The sequence below is a fragment of the Zonotrichia albicollis genome, chromosome 25 (assembly GCF_047830755.1).
Source record: "Zonotrichia albicollis isolate bZonAlb1 chromosome 25, bZonAlb1.hap1, whole genome shotgun sequence".
Lineage (NCBI taxonomy): Eukaryota > Metazoa > Chordata > Aves > Passeriformes > Passerellidae > Zonotrichia > Zonotrichia albicollis.
This window is the reverse complement of record NC_133843.1, coordinates 4677616-4698936: the sequence shown is the minus strand read 5'-3', so window position 1 is coordinate 4698936 and position 21321 is coordinate 4677616. Positions and strand designations below refer to the sequence as shown.

Genomic DNA, 21321 nt, shown 5'->3' with positions numbered 1-21321 from the left:
TGCTTGCTAGGTAGCTTTCCCTTGGCCTAAGGCTCCAGCAGACGGTAGAGAGAGGAGAAGCAGAAGACACTGGCTGTTCCATGTATATGGCTTTATTGTAGGGGTCCGTGAAGGGTCTCAGCTCTTCTTCTTCCGAGTTAGTAGGGGTACAGTATGCTACTTTTACCCTTGGCCTGGATCCAATCCTGACCAATGGCAAAGGTGTTAGAGTGACCATAAGTGACCAATAGTAGGGTTTAACACAATATTGCCTTACATGGCTATAGGGATAAGGTACAAGGCGGATGTCCCTGGAGACAGGAAACTTCTTTGCTGCTGTGTCAGCATTCTGTTCTCCAAGGGGCCCTGGCTAAACCTGAGGGGTTTACTACAGATCCCTTCAAACACGTTTGTCTGGCTCCTCTTCCATGGCAGCCAATCTCTGTTGTTGTCAGTGCTTTTGTTTTGCAGACACATGTAGGCAACTCCCAGTTTTACTCAGTTAAGAGCCTCTTCTTTCACACAGAGAGAGTTTTATTATTAAACAAAAAAGATTCTTTTTTTTTCAAGAGACCTAGCAGAATGTGGAAACCAGTCAAGCACATTCATGGTGTGAATGTGTTCACATGTGTTCATGGTGTGAATGAGGACTGAGGCAGACTTAAAAAGCACTTGCAGCTTGAAGTACTTATTGTATTTGTGGGGCCTGCCCTGACAAAGGCAGGAATGATGAATCTGACTCTGTGTTCTCAGAAGGTTAATTTATTACTTCATAATACTATATTATATTGAAGAATACTATGCTAAAGAATACAAAACATACTTACAGAATGCTAAAAAGATAATGATGAAAATTCGTGACTTTGCAGAGTCCCCACACAGCTTGGCCCCTGTTGGCCAAAGAGTCAAAACAACTCACACCAGAATGCAATGAAACAATCTCCAAACACAATCCACATAAGCAAAACAGAGGAGAAGCAAATAAGAATTGTTTTCCTTTTCTCTGAGGCTTCTCAGCAGAAACAATCCTGGGTGAAGGGATTATTTCAGAGAATGTGAATTCCACCAGAGGTCATTTTGTGAAATGCTGTGATTCTCTCCCCAGGGCTGCGCTGTCTCATAGTGGGAGTCCAGGTGTGGTTCCTGAGGAGAACGGGACGCTGCTGGGTGATGCCCATAATGTCAGTGAATGGCAGGAGGTTATCACTGGGGAAGAGGTTCCGTTTGAGTTTGAAACCAGAGGGAAACTCAGACACAGGTGAAGGGACCAGGCCATGGGATGTTCTGACACTCTCCTGTATGGAACTCACAGGTTCACAGTTGTGAGGGCACTGGCAGGTGTCACATTAAAAGTGGATTTCTGTGTAATTTACTGTTAATGTTTAGTTTCTATTTTTAATACTCTTGTATGGAGTGAAATTATAACTTCTCTGGTAAAGCAGCAAATATTGCTGTTGTGGCAGCTGTTCCTGTATGTGAGTTGGATCATTATAAGCTTGGGGGCCTCAGTTACAAATCAATGTCCTTTATTTTAAAGGACTATTGGGGCAGTGTTGGTTGTTATCAGAGATAAGAACTAGAGCTTGTTAACAAATATGTAGCATGCTTTTATTTTTTAATGTGTATGTTCCTCAGGAAAGAGACATAAACATAAAACCAAGTCCATTTATCCATGAAATGGGAAAACTCTTGGGATTTTTTTAATGCTTCAGTAAGATTCTTTAAATAGAATCCAGAGGATGTTTGTGGTTTTAACTGTTTGGTATTTAGTCTCTATAATAATGCATAATAATAATTTAACATGATCTAACCTTGCAGGCACACACATGACCTAAGGATCCATCAGCTGCAAGTGAGAGTTAATGGCTGGGAAGAAGTGAGTCCAGTGTCTGTGGACAAAGTTGGAACATTTTTCCGATATGCTGCCCCAGATAAGAATTCCTCCTCTTCTACTGTAAGTTCTGAGTGTTTTAAAAGAATCTGTAAATTAGGAATGGTGATGTCTGCAAGATTTTGATCTAAAATACTCTAAGTTCTGATTTTGAGTGTTTTAAAAGAATCTGTAAATTAGGAATAACGATGTCTGCAGGATTTTGATCTAAAAGCATCTGCTGGATGAGATTTTTGTCTTTCCAGTGATCCTGGACAGGCAGAGCTTGGAGAAGCTGGGTTTTTAACTGGTACCCAGAGCACAGGCAGAGCTTGGAGAAGCTGGGTTTTTAACTGGTACCCAGAGCACAGGCAGAGCTTGGAGAAGCTGGGTTTTTAACTGGTACCCAGAGCACAGGCAGAGCAGCCAGCAGTTAATGTGAGCTTGGCAGGCAGAGCTTCCAGGGACAGGATGAATGTATTAATGACAGGCCATGCACTCATGGAGACTGAGCTTTAAATCAGCCCAGCATTTCAGCAGCTACTTTCATTTCTTTTATTGCAGGAATGCTTTTCATGTATTTAATTTGCTTAGAATAAACAACACTGGCAATTTCCTGTAAGTCTAGAGATTGGTTTTTAAGTATGTGGCTCTGTAGACAAAATATACTTGTCATGAAGGGAAAATGCAGTTGTAATAATGAGCAGGCTGGCATCTGGGGGAGGCTCAGTGATAAAAATGGTTTTGTGGATTTCAAGACCATGTTTTGAGACTTGCTACTGGAAGTTGTTGAGCACTGGGCAAATAGGAGGTTGAGATCTTTTTGATATAAAGCAGAATTAAATTTGATTTAATGCTGCTGACAAGAGCCAGTGATCTCTTACTTGATTTTTCTGATGTTTTTATATTGAAGCATAAAAAGGATCATCTCTCTGTAAGTTGAATATTGATGGAAAAGGATGCCAATTATGAGATTATGATAAATTAATGAGAACTCCTGTTCAGCAGCATCTCCTATAGACTTTTTCTGTACAACCCTCCTTAAGCTTCAATTTTTTGCAAAACAGTATTACAAACAGGCTTTGCTAATCCAGTTCTGATACGATTCCAAGTTGTACTGAAGATCAAAACACAAAGTGATGAAAGTTTATTCTTGTGTAGTAAAGCTCTGTGTTAAAGCTGAGAACAGTATCTTAAAAGTTGAACTACTTTAACCTTCTTGTTTACTTGTTTACTTTCCTCTCAGCTTGGAAGCCCAATAAGTAGAACAAATATAATACATCCACAAGTCTACGTGAGTATATATTTTCATTTTTTTGAGAGCTACTTAAGTAAGAGTAGGGAAACTACAAGAGAACTGACTTCCCCATCCTTCTAGAACCTTTTCAATAGAAAGGAAAGAAAATTTAAGCAAACAAAATGCACTGTCAAATCAGAACAAATATTTATGATTTACCATTCCTCACCAGTATAAATGTTTGAAGAATGGGTCTTAAATTCCAGTATATGAATTTTAGCATGTAAACACATAGTAAATGTTGTTTTCAGGATCACAGTGGCAATCACTTTGTGTAATGTAGAAGGTAAAACACCACAACAGAAGGGCAGCTCTGAGTGAACAGAGCATGAATATGTTAGGAAAGCTCCAACTTATTTTTCAGTTTTGACAGATAGGAATGAGTGACTGGTAATTATATGAAGCTTAGACTTCAGAGTCCATGAATTTATTAAATAATGTAATAGTGAGAAGATGTATAAAGTTCTTCTCTTAGGATCTGTATTGCTCTTATTTGAACTTGGATTATTTTGAGAAAGATAATGGAGTTAGTGGTAGGTGGAATTGCTTTTTTATAATTTTACTGTGCTTTGAGGGGAGGGAACAGGATTATAAACCACCATTATGAAACTATTGATACACCTGATGGTCACACATGGTTGGACTCAGTTGGCAAGTTTTTCTCCAGCAGTTAGTGCTTCATAATGGAGGTGTCCCTCTTCTAGATATATTCATTACCTGAGCTTTTTAATGCTTTTAAATATCTTCCAGTTTTCTTCATTGCCTCCAGTTCGTGTGGTGTTTGAGGTGACCATGGAGGGCAGCGCCCGGAAGGTGATAACGGTGCGCTCGGCCTTGATGCTGAGGAACAAACTGGAAATCCCAATGGAGCTGAGACTGGACAGTCCCTCTGCCCCTGACAGTATGTGCTGGACACCCCTGGGATGTTTTCTGAAAAATCCCTTTGCCAGGATTCCCTCTCCTGGGAAGCTGGGAAGCTTCAGCTTCTCCTTGTTTTACTACTTTGGAATGCGAATTGGAGAATTGTTTACCCAGCGTGTGAATTGTTTTTAATTAATGACCAATCATAGCCAGCTGTGTCAGACTCTGAGTCTGTCATGAGTTTTTATTTTTCATTCTTTGTTAGCTTTCTGATGTCTCCCTTCTCTTTCTTTAGTATAGTTTTAGTACATAATTTTCATATAATGTAATACAATATAATATAATATTACAATACAATACAATATGGATATAATACAATATAGTACAGTATAATATAGTATAGTATAACATGTATATATTATACTATATTATTATTAATATTATACTATATTATTATATATAGTATAATAATATACTATATTATATAGTATAATATAGTATATATATATAGTTTATATATATAATATATATAAACTATATTATAAATATATATAAACTATATAAAGTATATATATTATATATATTATATAGTATAATATAATAATAGTATGTATAATATAGTATATAGTATATACATAGTATAGTATAATAATAACATACTATAATAATATTATAGTATAGTATAACAATCAGCCTTCTGAGAACTTGGAGTCAATTCTCATCTCTCATCTCATCCTGGGACCCTCACAACACCTCAACAATTAATAACCACACTGTCATTCATATTGCTGTCATTCTTTATGTGCTGTGGGGAGTCCAGCTTTCTCCCCAAGAAGATTCACCACTGTCTGTAATGCTTCACACCAGAACAGACCTCCCTGGACAGGATATGGGTCATGCTAAGAATAAGACAGTCAACAAGAGATAGATTCCAGTAGGATTTTCAGTTGTTGTTCAGATAAAAAAGAAAAGCTGGGACTCTGTAAAGACTTCATCTTATTTCTGTATGTAGCAAAGTTGTGTCTTTAGCAGCAGTTGGTTTGGGAAAAAATTTCCTTGGAGAAAAGTTGGAAAAAAGTCTTTATTTAATAGACAAAGCATTCACCTTTGGTGTTACCATGCAAAGATTTAGTGTAGAAATCTAATGATACTTGATAATGTACCCAAAAGGTTTGAAAAATGAGGTTTTTTTAAACAAGCATTTCCACTGAAGAATTTGAGTACCAGCAAGTTTTTAGGCTGTTTCAGATTTACACACTGAAATTAGTCTGCTGCCAGATTGTTGATAGAGCTGAAAATAACGGGTTGGTTTTTGAAACATGCATAAAGGAGGAAGTGATTTACATTAAAATTAAACCTATTGCCTTAAAAATTTGAGACTTACGACTTCAAAATGTTATGGTTTTCCGTAAAGGAGCCTCTTTTAATGTGTTTTCTTCTCTGGTTGCAGAGCCTGTGGTGCTTCCAGCAGTGATGCCAGGAGATTCCTTTGCCATTCCACTGCACCTCACATCCTGGCGTTTGCAGGCCAGGCCCAAAGGAATGGGATTCTTCTTCTCCAAGGCTCCCATTCACTGGACCAATGTGCAGAAGGCAGCAGAGGTGTGCAGCAGCAAGAGGGAGTGTCATTCCATGGAGTCTGAGAACAGCAGATTTTTCAGGTAATCAAAGCCTAATTCTTTTTCTGTAAGCTCTGATAGATCCTGTGAAAGTAAATAACAGGAAAGAAAATGCTGGAGATGAAAGCTGCTGCAGTTTAGTGGATGTTTTAGTGGGTCTGTTGAATAGTGAGAAAGCAGTGAGGTGTGGCTGCTCTGTTTCTGCAGGGCTCCTTGAAGCTCCTCTGGCAGTGCCTGCTAAACCTCTGACAATGCAAAGCATGCTATGAATATTATTGTTAAAAAAAAGGAAATTCAGAAAATAGAATGTGAACTTGCATTAAACTGACTGCTCAGTCTCACTTAGGATAATCAGTGGTTTTTCCAAAAGAGTGTTCACAAATATTCATTCTTTGTCCTCAATGTCCTCTGCTCAGTTCTGAGGCCAAAAATGTCTCTGCATAGTGAGGACTTAATGGAGTTTTGTAGTTTTCTGATACAATTGATTTTATTTTTATTTATTGCTCTGAATTTAGGAAATACTAGGATAGGGATTATAGAAATTGTGTCAGGAAATGACCTTTGCCCACTATATAGTTATTGCTGTGTGTCTGTTTCATAGTTCATTTCCTAATATGCTGTTTTTTAATGGATCACAGGGAGCAAAAGAAACAAATTATTTAAAATGAAGGTTTACCAACTCAGTTTTTCACCTTAACTAATGAAAAACTGAAATGTCAAGTGGTTAGAGCAAGGATATATCTACTGTGAAGGAGACATTCAGCATTTATGTTTAAGAACATGATTACAATTTACTTTAATGGTTAAAAATCTCTTTTTAGCAGCAGTTAAGAGCATGCTTTTGCAAGTTTATGAAAGCTGGTTTTAAATGTGGAAATCTCTAATTTTCTCTTAGGTTTATAAACAGATCAGTTTTTGGGGAGCTAACTTCAGTCTTTGATTAAAATCAGAAAACTCATGTTGTCTTAATGTCAGACATAAATCCAAAATACCTTATAATAACCTACAAGGTGATTATGTTGAGAACAACTCTAAATGCTGTTTTTTCTTATTCATCCTGAAGTTTGAGGACTTAGTGCAATACAGAAAGATGGAGTTTAATTGTTCTGTCAAATTCATTGACTCTCACACGTATCTTCATTCCCAGGTTCTGTGTGGCTATAAAGAAAGAAAATTACCCAGATTACATGCCTTCCAGCATATTCTCTGACAGTGCTAAGCAGATTTTCAGGCAGCCTGGGCACACCATTTATCTGCTGCCAACGGTGGTGATCTGCAATCTGCTGCCCTGTGAGCTGGAGTTCTACGTGAAGGGTTTGCCCATCAGTGGGACACTGAAACCTGGCAAAGAGGCTGCCTTGCACACAGCTGACACAGCCCAGAACATCGAGCTGGGTAAGGCTCCTGCTCCTCCCTGTACCACCAGGACACTTGTTCTGCAAGGAAATGTGGCACAGAATGGAAAAATAGAAAAATAGCAAGCATTTGAATGATTATTTCATTGGGTTGCATTACACAGCCCAGAACATCAAGCTGGGTAAGGCTCCTGCTCAGAGACCATTGCTGCTCCTCTCTGTACCACCAGGTGCCTTGTTCTGCAAGGAAATGTGGCACAGAATGGAAAAATAGAGAAATAGAAAGCATTTAAATGATGATTTTATTGGGTTGCATTACACAGCCCAGAACATCGAGCTGGGTAAGGCTCCTGCTCCTCTCTGGACCACCAGGAGCCTTGTTCTGCAAGGAAATGTGGCACAGAATGCAAAATAGAAAGCATTTAAATTATGATTACAAGGGGTTGTATTACATAGCCCAGAACATCAAGCTGGGTAAGGCTCCTGCTCAGGGACCTTTTGCTCCTGCTCCTCTCTGGACCACCAGGAGACTTGTTCTGCAAGGAATTGTGGCACAGAATGGAAAAATAGAAAAATACCACGCATTTGAATGATTATTTCATTGGGTTGCATTACACAGCCCAGAACATCAAGCTGGGTAAGGCTCCTGCTCAGGGACCTTTTGCTTCTTGTCTCTGTACCACCAGGGAGCTTGTTCTGCAAGGAAATATGGCACAGAATAGAAAAATAGAAAGCATTTAAGTTATTATTTCATTGGGTTGCAGAGCTTCTTATTTTTGATGAAGTGAAGGCATTGGGGAAAAACCAACCCGGTACTGCCATTGTTCCTCCTGGTTTGTCACTCCTGGTTTGTCACTCCTGGTTTGTGCTCCTCTAAGCTGTCACTTAGAATGTTCCTTGTTCAGTTCTTATTTTCCTGAGAGTGGAAACTGGAGAGAACAGTGGTAAAGAGAGGAATAAATCAAATAAGCTCCTAATATTTTGGGTGGTTTTGCTCTTTTCTTTTTGACCCCAATAATTGGTTTTGAGGGTGTATGTGGAGTTACTCAACACAGGCTAGACCTGCAATGCCTAAAGCAATAATTAGCCCTAAGCAGGGTCCCTTACAGAACCAGTTTTGGTGTTTGTGACTTGAATGGAGGAATTTCTTCCTCCATTTAAGTCACAAACAGCAGAACTTCTTATTTTTAATGAAGTGAACGCATTGGAAAAAAAGCAACCCAGTATTGCCATTGTTACTCCTGGTTTGTCCCTCCTCTAAGCTGTCACTTAGAATGCTCCTTGTTCAGTTCTTATTTTCCTGAGAGTGGAAACTGGAGAGAACAGTGGCAAAGAGGGGAATAAGCTCCTCATATTGTGGGTGGTTTTCTTTTTTCTTTTTAACAGAAATAATTGCTGAGAGCGTGAAGTTTTGGGAATTTAGCTGCTAGAAAATGGAAAAGTACAAAACCATGGCTAATTCCAAGTCCTGCACCTGCACAGACAGCAGTGTCCTTGGGCCTAGCTGTGGTGGGATAACAAACAGTGATAGAGACATGAGAAAAGAGAGATGCAACCCCTAAGGAATGAGGAAGAGTTGATAGTATAGTTTAACCAATAGATTGCTTGGCTTACAGAATATTCATAAGCTTATTACTCGCTGTATAAGTGTCTGATGCTCTCTTCAATAAACGGAATTTGCTATCACTCCTATTGAGTGTCTGAGTCTCCCCTCACTGACAAATGGCTCATCCCTAACAAAGGCCCTCATTCTCTGCGACAGTGAAGTTATTCAACACAGGCTAGACCTGCAATGCCTGAAGCAATAATTAGCCCTAAACGGGGTCCCTTACAGAACTAGCTTTGGTGTTTGTGACTTAAATTGAGGAATTTTTTCATGAAATCAGAGTTCACCATACTGGGCAGATATAAAAGTTGATCACGGTGAGCTCTTTGTAATACTTAGGGAGATCAAGTTTTATGAAACGCCAGCTTAAATGTTTACCAAACTCCTGTTTGTGTGGGTGATGCTTTATTTTGCTGTGCTTTTTGTTTCCTAGGGGTGTTGCTGGAGAACTTCCCAACCTGCAAAGAGCTGCTGATTCCCCCAGGCACGCAGAACTACATGGTGAGGATGCGGCTGTACGACGCCAACCGGCGGCTGCTCAGCCTGACCATCCGCATCGTGTGCGTCGCTGAGGGCTCCCTCAGAATCCTCATCTCGGCCCCCTACTGGCTCATCAACAAAACAGGCACGTGCTCCTGCACTCAGCACCTGGGAAATGGAGTATTTTTATATTTTTATACTTTCCTGCAGTATTCTGATTTGCTTTCTGGCCAAATAAAGTTTTTAAGTGCTACTTGTGAGGAATAAAGCTCATAAGAATTTGTATTTCCATGTAAATATAAATAGAGATTTAGCATTTATCTATCATTATACTGTCATTATCATAATTTATTCCTATATTATATATTATCTATTTATTGCATATTATTTATATATTTATTCATTATTTTTATATATTATCTATATCACTATCATTATATTATCATTATATCATTTATCAGTAAGAGATTTATCATGGCTTCAAATACTCATTTCAGCTCCATATTGCTTAATCAACAAAACAGGCAAGTTCTCTTGTAATCATCAAGTGGGAAATAAGGAGAGATATATATTTCTATTATATATTGAGAATATATATTCTAGTCTATATATTCTGTATTTCCTGTAGTATTTTGATTTGCTTTCTAGCCAAATAAAGTTTTTAAGTGGTACTTGAGAGGAATAAAGCTCGTAAGAATTTATATTTCCATGTAAATATAAATAGAGATTTAGCATTTATTTATCATTGTACTATCATTATCATAATTTATTTCTATATTATATATTATCTATTTATTGCATATTATTTATATATTTATTCATTATTTTTATATATTATCTATATCACTATCATTATATTATCATTATATCATTTATCAGTAAGAGATTTATCATGGCTTCAAATACTCATTTCAGCTCCATATTGGTTAATCAACCAAATAGACAAGTTCTATTGTAATCATCAAGTGGGAAATAAGGAGAGATATATATTCTATATTTCTATTATATATTGAGAATATATATTCTAGTCTATGTATTCTATATTTCCTGTAGTATTTTGATCTGCTTTTGAGCCAAATAAAGCATTTAAATGCTGCTTAAGAGGAATAATGCTAGTAAGAATTTATATTTTCTATATAAATAGAGATTTAGAATGTATTTATAATTTTCCTATCATTATCATAATTTATTTCTGTATTATATATTATTTATTGTATGTTTATATATTTATTCGTTATTTTTATATATTATCTATATCACTGTCATTATATTATCATTATATCATTTATCAGTAAGAGATTTATCATGGCTTCAAATACTCATTTCAGCTCCATATTGCTTAATCAACAAAATAGACAAGTTCTATTGTAATCATCAAGTGTGAAATAGAGTAGGATATATATATATATATTATATATTTCTCTTATATATGTAGAATATATATTCTACATTTCCTGTAATATTTTGATTTGCTTTCAAGCCAAATAAAGCTTTTAAATACTACTTAAGAGCAATAAAGATGATAAGAATTTATAGTTTTAATATAGATATAGAGATTTATCATGTATTTATCATTATACTATAGTTTTCATTATTTATTTATAGATTATATATTCTTTATTTTCATATATTATGTATTTATAGATGTATTATTTTTATGTATAGCATTTATATCACTATCATTATTTATCATTATATCATTTATCAGTAAGAGATTTATCATGGCTTCAAATACTCATTTCAGCTCCATATTGGTTAATCAACAGGCAAGTTCTCTTGTAATCATCAAGTGGGAAATAAGGATTTCCTGCAGTATTTTCATTTGCTTTCTAGCTAAATAAAGCTTTTAAATGCTACTTAAGAGGAATAAAGGTTGTAAGAATTTATATTTTTAATAGTGCCAGCAGCCAGTGTTTGATGCATGTTACAGCAGGTAACTTAGACATTGAGTTGCTGTGTGACAGTTTTTCAAACATGAGCTGTTGTGCCTCTCAGTAAATCAATATAGATTAGATCACTGTTAGAATTTGTGATTTTCAAAGACTGAAATGCTTTCAGAAGGCAGCAGTGTGAATTGCAGTGAGTCTGTGTGAGCTCCACTGGCACTTCAGGTCTGCACAGACCAATCTCATCACCTGCAGCTCTGAACAGCAGTTTTAAGAAGATTAAGAACAACTTGAAGGAGAATTCTGCACAGTAATGGCTAAAATACTACAACAAAAATATCTTGGGTTCCTTAATTTGAAATTTTTACCGTTCTCATTTTAATTTGTACTAAAGTGATGTGTAGTTTAACACTCTTTTCTTCTGTTTTCATTTAAAGGATTGCCACTTATCTTCAGACAAGATAATGCAAAAACAGATGCAGCTGGTCAGTTTGAGGAGCATGAGCTTGCTAGAAGCCTCAGCCCACTGCTCTTCTGCTATGCTGATAAAGAACAGCCAAACTTGTAAGTGACAAGGGCAATCAGGAGGAGTTGACAAAGATGAAAGTGTTAAGATGACCTGTGAAATGATTGGTTTTTATACTGTGTTGAGCATTCTGGGGTCTTAGACATTTCCTGCTGAAAGCTCCTTGGTTGGCCAATTCTGTTGTGTCTCAGTTTATTCCAAATTTTAATTTTTATTTCAAACATAAAAGACATACAAATGCTGTCATGATTAATCACTCTGGAAATTGCCAAGCTTTTTACAGGACATGGCCATTGACTCCTTGTTGAAAGGGTTTATGGCAAAATGCAGAATGAGCCACTCAGTAAGAGATTTATCATGGCTTCAAATGCTTCTGCATCCAGCCACAGATGTTCTTTTTCCATCTGGGCATGTGTTTGATCACCAGCATTGTGTTGTTACCTGATCCTTCATTTAAATGACCAAGCCTTGTGTTTTCTTCTCGCCCTCAGTTGTACAATGCGGGTTGGAAAGGGAATCCATCCTGATGGGATGCCTGGCTGGTGCCAGGGCTTCTCCCTGGATGGTGGCAGTGGTGTCAGAGCCCTCAAGGTGATCCAGCATGGGAACAGGCCAGGCCTCATCTACAACATTGGTAGGTGGTGATGGGAACACTGGAAAGCCCTGAGGAGCTCTTGGTGAGATGCAATGGCAGTGACACAAGAAACAGAACAATTGCAGCAGGGAAATGTATCTTCTGAAAGGCTTTTGAGGGTCCAGAGAAAAATCATTAAACTAAATATAGTGTTCTAAGTATTTTTATATTTATATATTTTTATATCTTACCAGCTTTCAGTTATTTTTAACTTTACATTTAATCATTGCGTGTTAATAACTATGTTGTCAAACTGTTCTGTCTGCTTCTGTGTTTTTGTTCCCTCTCTATGTTAATTCTAAATCCCATGACATTACTCTGATTATTTTGAGTGTAATTGTTCAGCCATGTGCTGCTTCTCTGGGGTTTGCCTGGTGGTGCCTGCATGGGCTGATGTGCAGGAGTGCAGCTTCTGGATTCCTTGTGCTCCTGGTGCACATAAAGTACAAGCAGGTTTTAGTTTTGAATTAAATGAGAGTCTAGAAGTTACTCTGCAGTGATTGTCAAGGAATTTTTTATATGTTTGAAAGTGAAATAATTACGTGATTGGGAATTGGTTTTGGGTTTTTTATCTTCATTTGTCTTCAGTATCTAAGTTGTACTTGAGAAATAGAGGGTAACAGATGGCATAAGATTACATTAACTTTTTAAAATAAAATAATGTTCTAATGCAATGCAGTTTTATGGCACAAAGGCTTCATTTCAGCAGCACAAGAAAGAACTGATGTTCTCTGAAACATACTGTGGGACTGTCTTTTCTTTTGTAAATAATATCTGTATTTTCACCTTGTTTTTATGACCAGGTATTGATGTTAAAAAAGGCAGAGGCCGTTACATTGACACCTGCATGGTCACCTTTGCTCCCCGGTACCTGCTGGACAACAAATCAAGCTACAAACTGGCCTTTGTCCAGCGGGAGTTTGCCAGAGGGCAGGTGAGAAACTTCCTGGTGGTGACTTTGTAGTCCAGTACTGCCCTGGTTTAGGGCAGATTTGGGTGAGAACCTCCAAAGGGGTTCCTCTAGAAAGCAGATTCAGTGGCTCATCCCTCAGCTGGTTTGGGAAAATATTTCCTTGGAGAAAAGTGGAAAAAACCAGTTTATTTAACAGGCAAAGCATTCACCAGCACAAAAATTAACAATACTAACCAATAAAACCTCTTGCTGCTCCAAAAGAGATGACAAACTCAGAAAGCCCCTCCATGGGCTGTAGCTCAGCTCACTCAGTCTCTTATCAGCCCCTCCAGTGCTGGAAATGCCACAGCCTAAGCCCAGCCTGGTGGGCTCTAGGTGGGAGCTGCCAATGCTCAGTCCAGAGCAGGTTTAAACAGCTCCAAAGAAATAGAAAAACCACAATCCAGGGAACTTCTCTGCCTCAGCTAGCTATAAAAACTAACTAAAAGCAAAGGAGAGCTCTGTCCTGCTGCCTGTCCATGCACAGACAACCAGGAGGAGGAATGTGGAAGAGTGAGTGCAGTGTCTGAAAACACACTCTGTGCTTCTTCTTCCCCCCTCTTTGCTCTCAGAACCAGTCTTTTAGGGTGCAAAACTCATTTCTGGGCTAAGCAGACCAATGGGGATATGAGCATCATAAAGTCACCCCAGGACTGTATTTAGTGACAGCATCTGTCCACCAACAAGAGCAGACATTGTTCTTCAAAGTATTGTTGGCTGGTTATCAGGATCTTTCTCATTATTCCAATAGCAGCATCCACCTGACAGAAGAATGGCTGTGTTTGTATTTTAGAGGATTTAGTATTTTAGAAGAAATATTGAATAGTTGTATTTACCAGAGCACAGGAGTACTGTGAAATTTCTTGCTTTATTTTATGAAGCATTGAATGGTTCAAAACAACTGTTGCTTTGAGATGTCATCTATAAATCAACACAGGCCAATGGCAGCAAAGTGATGGATATCCACCCATCTAAGAGAATTGATCATAAGACACAAGCTAAAACAGTGACAAGGCTGAGATAAATGTTTGTGTTCAGATGAACATCTCAAGGTCAGAATGCCTAGGAATATCAGTGAGAAATTTCAGCTAACACTCTAAGAATATTAATCTAGAAATGTGTAATAGGAAACTAAAGAAGATGTTGAATTTCAATGACATCTTTTTTGATTGTCTAAGAAAATATTTATAGTATACTAATCACAGAGTGATTGGAATTTGTCCTGGATTTTTCAGTGCTGGGATTATTTATTAATTATTTCCCAATTTCTGTTCCTAGGGAGCATCCAACCCTGATGGCTACATCTCCACCCTCCCTGGTTCCAGTGTTGTGTTCCACTGGCCACGGAATGATTATGATCAGCTGTTGTGTGTGAGGCTGATGGAAGTCCCAAACTGCATTTGGTCTGGGGGCTTTGAGGTCAACAAGAACAATTCGTTCCACATTAATATGAGGTAGCTGTGAGCTGGCAATCCTCTGCAGCTGCTGTGTTTTGATAGAAGCAGCTGTTTAACACTGCAGATAACGCAGATCAGAAGCTGACATGTCTTGTACTGTGATCTCTTTCAGGGACACCCTGGGAAAATGTTACTTTTTAAGAGTAGAAATCACCCTTCAGGGAGCCACGTACCGCGTCGCGTTCAGCGACACCGACCAGCTGCCGCCGCCTTTCCGCATCGACAATTTCTCCAAGGTAAAACAACCAAACCCCACTTTTACCAAAAAAGTAATTCTTCTGTATTTGTTACAAGTAGGAGATGACTAACTTGTGTAATGAAATAAAATGTATTTGTCTGTAGTAATTGCAATTTTCTGAAGTTGTAGTAAAAATTGGTAGTAACAGCTACATCATCTTTTTCAAATAATAGTGGTAACATTGTGGCTTGCATGAATGCTTTAAGGCTTACAAGGAAGAGAAGCATTATCAATGAGAGGGATGGTATTTAATCTGTTCTAATCTTGTAATTTGGATTAGCAGGGTTTGAGATTTTGCTGACATTTTGCAGACATTTCACACAGTTAAAAGCAAAGATGATATTTATCATCCCTTTATGACTCTCTTTACTTGAGACCTGAATGGAAGAATATACATATTGAAAATATTGAGGGGGGGAAAAAAGAAGTGATCTGAACATGTTTCAGTCATCAGCTCCTGGTGAATGAGCAAATGATAGCAGAAAGTCAGTGTGATCAACAATTCCTGTATGAGCAAACTCCTCTTTGCTGACTGTTGCAGGTCCCAGTTGTGTTTAAGCAGCACGGGGTGGTGGAGCCCAGGCTGTCCACTGATGTGAAGCCCATGACCTCCCTGGATTATGCCTGGGATGAGCCCATCCTGCCTCCCTACATCACCCTGACAGTGAAGGGAGCAGGCTCCTCAGAAGTTATGTGCTGCATGAATGACTTCCAAGACAGCAAACTGCTTTACTATGAAAACTTCATCTATATTGCTGCTACATATACTTTCTCAGGGTAATTCTTGATATCTTTGATGGAAATACTTTTAATGTTCACGTTAAGCTTTAGTTAATAATACCAAATTATTATTCTCTTTATGGTTACCATTCAAAAGTTTTTCACATGGAGTTAAACTTTTGTCTACCTTGTAGCTAGCAGAAGAAATGCCAAATTCAGAAACTGTCTGGCTGTTAGTAATTTGTGTGTTTTACCTCATTTGGACATAGTGCCTTTGCTTTAGAGGTGCAGATTGACAGTTACTCTGTCACACAGTGAGAAGGATTTTTAGCACCTGGCATCTGCTGTGACCCCACTCTGTAGTCTTGGAAGAGTTGGGATGTTTGGGGTGCCCCTCTGGGGACTTAAAGCTTTTTGGTGTATGAAGGACACTTTACCTCTTTACCACAAGTCACACCTATTTACAACATGCCTGTGAGGGTTAGGCTTGCACTGGTTTATATGCTACTGAAAACAGCTCTGGGAGGTTGATACAGGGCTTTGTTGCTTTCCTCAAAATGAGATAGGAAACTGTCTTTTAATTCATCTGTTTTGCCTGTGAAGTTGCTAGTTCCAGTGAGAAATCAAAGCCCCTTTTAAGAATTTACTCAGGTTACCAGCTTGCCATAGTAATTCCTAACAAGAGGTGAAAAACCCCCAGTATAAATGTTAGTGTGATGGACTGTATTGGAAGTGTAAACTTCCAGCTGACTTTTGATGCAACTCTAATTTGTGCTACAGAAGAAGCTGCTGAACAAACGTGATGCTGTTTTCTTGCTTCCAGGTCACAGGAGCCAAGTGTAAGACCAGTTACTTCAAATAAGGATGCTGCAAATGCAGAGCTTGTCCTCGATGTTTCTCCAAAGACTCAACGAGTTTTGCTGAAAAAGAAGGTACCAGGACACATTTGATTTTTTTTTTTAGTAATACTGTTGCTATGTGCTGAAGTAAAATCAAATGCTGAGAGTGTAGGACAAGATAAAAAAAAAGTTCTAATTTTTAAAGAGACTCCAAACTGATAGGTTATTTTATTTTGAATTGTGGTGGTGCTTCTGTATAAGACTTTTGTAGGAGTAAAGGTAACAGAAAAGGGAACTGGAATGAAGTGGCAAGGAAGGTTGTAAATGCCTCCTAGACAGCAGAATATGGTAGTTGTGTGTTGGATATTCTCATGAAGTTACAAGGTAGGACATGCTTCCTTTTTGGGAGCATTGTAAGTGAAGTAATCTATTTCTGGAGCTTGTAAGTTACAGAAACTGTGTTTAAATATTGCTGAGATTAAACAGCTTTTAAATGCTGCTCTTCATCTAGCTGCTGTTGTGTATTCATTGAATATCAGGGTTCAATCAGGAGCCTTTATCCAATCTAGTTCCTAATTCTAATTCAGGGCTCTGAAGTTAAATATATACAAGTCATTCCAAGAATTATAATTCAAAGCCTCTGATAGCAAAATAGAACAAAAATATTTGCTCTGTACTGTATTTAAAAGTTGAATTTTTCTGTAACAGGAGCCAGGAAAGCGATCCCAGCTCTGGAGGATGACAGACTCAGGAATGCTTTGCCATGAAGGTTCTTCAGTTCCTCACAACCCCCACAAACCTTCCCCTCGCTCTGAGGACTCCAGTATGATTTTGGATATTGCAGGCCTAGCAGCTGTCACTAATAACAGGTATTGAAATGCATACATACATTGGGCACAGTTCATACATTGAAATACGTGCATTGAATACAGGCCATACATTGAAATACATACATTGAATACAGTTCATACATTGAATACAGTTCATATATTGAATACAGATCATACATTGAAATACGTGCATTGAATACAGGCCATACATTGAAATACATACATTGAATACAGTTCATACATTGAATACAGTTCATATATTGAATACAGATCATACATTGAAATACGTGCATTGAATACAGGCCATACATTGAAATACATACATTGAATACAGTTCATACATTGAATACAGTTCATATATTGAATACAGATCATACATTGAAATACGTGCATTGAATACAGGCCATACATTGAAATACATACATTGAATACAGTTCATACATTGAATACAGTTCATATATTGAATACAGATCATACATTGAAATACATACATTGGATACAGGCCATACATTGAAATACATACATTGAATACAGTTCATACATTGAATGCAGTTCATACATTGAAATACATATATTGAACACAGTCCATACATTGAAATACATATATTGAACACAGTCCATACATTGAAATACATACATTGAACACAGTTCATACATTGAAATACATACATTGAACACAGTTCACACATTGAATACAGTTCATACATTGAATACAGTTCATACATTGAATACAGATCATGCATTGAAATACAGTTCATACATTGAATGCAGTTCATACATTGAATGCAGTCCATACACTGAAATACATACATTGAACACAGTCCATACATTGAAATACATACATTGAATACAAATCATACTTTGAAATACCTGCATTGAACACAGTTCATACTTTGAAATACATACATTGAATACAAATCATACATTGAAATACATACATTGAACACAGTTCATACATTGAAATGCATACACTGAATACAGTTCCTCGGGAAACTGATGAGGGTTTCTAGCAATGTCTGAAAACATGCTTAATCTGATAGTCTCTGAATACAGAAAGAATTGTTCTGAAGGAGTATGAAAGAGCTGGATTTTGTCTGGTTTTATTAAAAGTCTCACAGTCACCTGTGTGACTTGGAAATACTTGTAAAAGCATGGCTGATGCCTTTTCAGCAGGTGGCTCTTGACAGAGCACTTCAGAAGAGAGATTAGGCAAATTTACTGGGGCAGAATAAACGTTCAGCATTAACACAAGTGCAGAGTAAAGGTTCTGAGGTGCATCCTGTGAGCTCTGAGGCTTCCCCTGCAGGTACGAGCCGCTGATGCTGAGGCGGCCGGACCGGCGGCGCAGCACCACCCAGACGTGGAGCTTCCAGGATGGGAAGCTGACCTGTGGCATCCCTGGCCTTGTTGTCCAGGTCAGTACTGATCATGTGTCAAACCTGTTTTGGTTGTTGCTGATGTAGATCACAGTCATTTGGGCTTAGTATTGAAGGGAATTAAAATATTTGAGACAAGTTCAGAATACAGAGCGAAACAAACTTGTGCAAGCACCTTATGTTTTAAGTTTATATTTGAATGTTCTTAATAATTTCAAATTATTAAAGATCTTGCACTATTAATTAGAAATTAGAAAAGTATTTTAATTAGTACCATGATATTGCATTGATCACTTACTGCAGGGTAGTAAGTTACTACTTGAAACAACCAAAAAAAGCTCTGTATTGCTGTCTTTAGACAGCACTAAGTCAGGATTGACTCAGTAAGGATTTACATTCTCATGCACAGGTTCAGAGTTCATCTTTTAAAAGCTTCCTATCATTTTGGAAGGCTTTTCAGGAAGGATTTTCCAATGTCCCTTGATGATGTGATAGCTTCGGTTTTAAAAGTGCAGTGGGAATACTTAATTCCCACTTAATTATCTATTACCTGCCTAATTATCAATTACTTAATTATTGATCTTGGCTGCTCCTCTTATCTGCCAGATAATTAGAAATTAATTAGTAGAAACTTCTGTAATATGCTGCTGGACTGCTCTTCTTTTAGTTCTGAAGAATAAGGAGAGGAAAGTAAAATACCATTTTAAATTATATATGTAAATAGTTATCTGAAATGTTTACCTGTTGCTTAATTACTTAATTTTCTTTCCTTCCTTTTTTTTCTTTCTCCAGGCAAAGGGTGGAATGCAGGGTCTTCATGATGGAGCTGAAGTTGTTCTAGGTCCTGAAAACTCACTTGAACTTTTGGGGCCAGTTCCACCTGAACAGCAGTTCACAAACCAGAAGATGAGGCCTGGCTCAGGAGTGCTGGCTGTGAGAGTCATCCCAGATGGGCCAACCAGAGTTCTGCAGGTGACACTCCTTCATTACCTAGAATCTAGTTACAGTCTTTGCTTATACTGGAAATCCTCTTTATAAGTATTACATCTTTAAATCCTTATGAAAAGCTGCCTTTATAATGACATGAAGGGGATGGGAGTATCATAAAGCAGAAGTAGTTAGTACAAAAGTTTCCTTGTCCTTAATTTTTAAAAAGGATAATTTGCTAAGATAGGGCAGTGTAGCTGCTATTTATATATATATGAAAGGGATCATGTAGTAATTTATTTATCATTATATTTATATATGAGAGGGATCACTGCAGTAATTTCATTGTTTTCAGATAACTGATAACTGTAACCAACGTAGAAGTGATCGTTCATTCAGTGAAGGAGAACAACTTCCAGTTTCAGACCAAGATCTGCGCAAGTTGAAAAATCCAGATACAGAGCAGGAATTGGAAGTAAGATCTAACAAACAGTACTTGTCTTTTTTATTTTAATTTTCATTTCTAGATTTCAGAAGGGGGTTGATGGTCAATAGCCTTTCCTTGTGTTGTGAACTTTAGATTTTCCTGCTACAGCTTCTTGTTCTTAGAATTTGGGTTAATATGTCCTAACCCTCCTGAGTCTAAGACTGATTGTTAAAGAGCTGCTCAGTCTCTCTGGAGGTGATCCCAAAAAATAATTTCCTTGCAGAAATGTGTATTTGATATCACAGGTTTTTTCAGTGCTGCTCTGTTAGTGGTGGGTTTTTCCCCTTCTTTTCTCAGGTGCTTGTGAAACTGGAAGGTGGAATAGGATTGTCTTTGGTCAACAAAGTCCCTGAAGAGCTCGTGTTTGCAAGCCTCACCAACATTAATGTCCACTACACTCAGCTCTCAACTGGTCAGGTGCTAGAGCTCAGTGTGCAAGATATACAGGTATTTGTCATTTTGAAATAAATTCATTTATTCATGGGTCTTCAGTTTTTTTGACTCATAATAGGTTTGAAAAATGTTTACAGCAATGACTGAGATTTTCATTCCTAAATATCACTGGAGTTTCAATGCCATTTTCTGTCCATTATGTAGGTGGACAACCAACTTCTTGGCACCACACAGCCTTTTATGCTCTTTCTGACACCCAGGAGGATTGAGAATGGGCCCCTGGACCCTGCTCCTGCTGTGCAAGTCAATGCCATGAAATTTCCCAGTAAAAATGCACTGACTGATATATACAAGGTAAACCACAATGTTTTGTTTGTGTAACATAGGTATTACTTTGCTTTAATGACCTTTCCTGTTCTTAATTTTTACTTGCAATCTGAATTCAGTGCTTTGTGAAATACACTTTGTTGAATCCGTTCTGAAGCTTAAAGGACACATTGTCTTCATGTTTGCAGTGTTCAAAGCTATAATAGAGTGATGAACAGGGTAATAAATATGTTTAAAAATGTGACAAATCAGTCCAGACCCCTGTCTGTCCATGTCTGACCTTACTTTTCAAGGCAGTTATTCTCTCTTGAGAACTGTAGCACAGTGAACCAGAATATCTATGTTTTGCTCTTCAAGAGTTGAATACAAGGTTATAGATTCTCTGTGATAAGCTGTTATCTTGCTTCATAAACCTGGTTCTGTGCACTGCAGTCATTTGGGAACATTGGTTGCAAATTTATCCACCAACTGTGGATAAATATACTGTGATGGCAAAACTGAGTTGGTTGTCAAGACTTAGTTTCTCACTTGGAATCTTCACCCATGTCTTTTGACTCTGTTCTGAAAAGCAGCTGATTTTAGTGCTGGAAATGCAGCTAAGATTTTGAAGTGTTAGGATTAGTTAATTAAGCACAAGGCCTTCCAGAAAATTGAAATAATCA

General features: G+C 37.7%; 1 protein-coding gene across 7 annotated transcripts in view; it reads left to right on the top strand.

Moving 5' to 3' along the window:
* Nucleotides 1-21321, top strand: part of VPS13D (vacuolar protein sorting 13 homolog D) — a 106308-nt gene that overhangs the window by 42865 nt on the left and 42122 nt on the right. For all 7 annotated transcript variants that reach the window (XM_074558821.1, XM_074558820.1, XM_074558815.1 and 4 more), the window contains 20 exons: nt 1085-1237; nt 1798-1933; nt 3096-3143; nt 3897-4047; nt 5458-5668; nt 6774-7021; nt 9021-9212; nt 11391-11517; nt 11971-12113; nt 12917-13047; nt 14344-14519; nt 14635-14758; nt 15302-15537; nt 16304-16412; nt 17028-17188; nt 18456-18564; nt 19318-19497; nt 19808-19927; nt 20237-20386; nt 20537-20686. In XM_074558821.1, the coding sequence (XP_074414922.1) occupies nt 1085-1237; nt 1798-1933; nt 3096-3143; nt 3897-4047; nt 5458-5668; nt 6774-7021; nt 9021-9212; nt 11391-11517; nt 11971-12113; nt 12917-13047; nt 14344-14519; nt 14635-14758; nt 15302-15537; nt 16304-16412; nt 17028-17188; nt 18456-18564; nt 19318-19497; nt 19808-19927; nt 20237-20386; nt 20537-20686 (3055 nt within the window). The remainder of the gene's footprint in view (nt 1-1084; nt 1238-1797; nt 1934-3095; nt 3144-3896; nt 4048-5457; nt 5669-6773; nt 7022-9020; nt 9213-11390; nt 11518-11970; nt 12114-12916; nt 13048-14343; nt 14520-14634; nt 14759-15301; nt 15538-16303; nt 16413-17027; nt 17189-18455; nt 18565-19317; nt 19498-19807; nt 19928-20236; nt 20387-20536; nt 20687-21321) is intronic.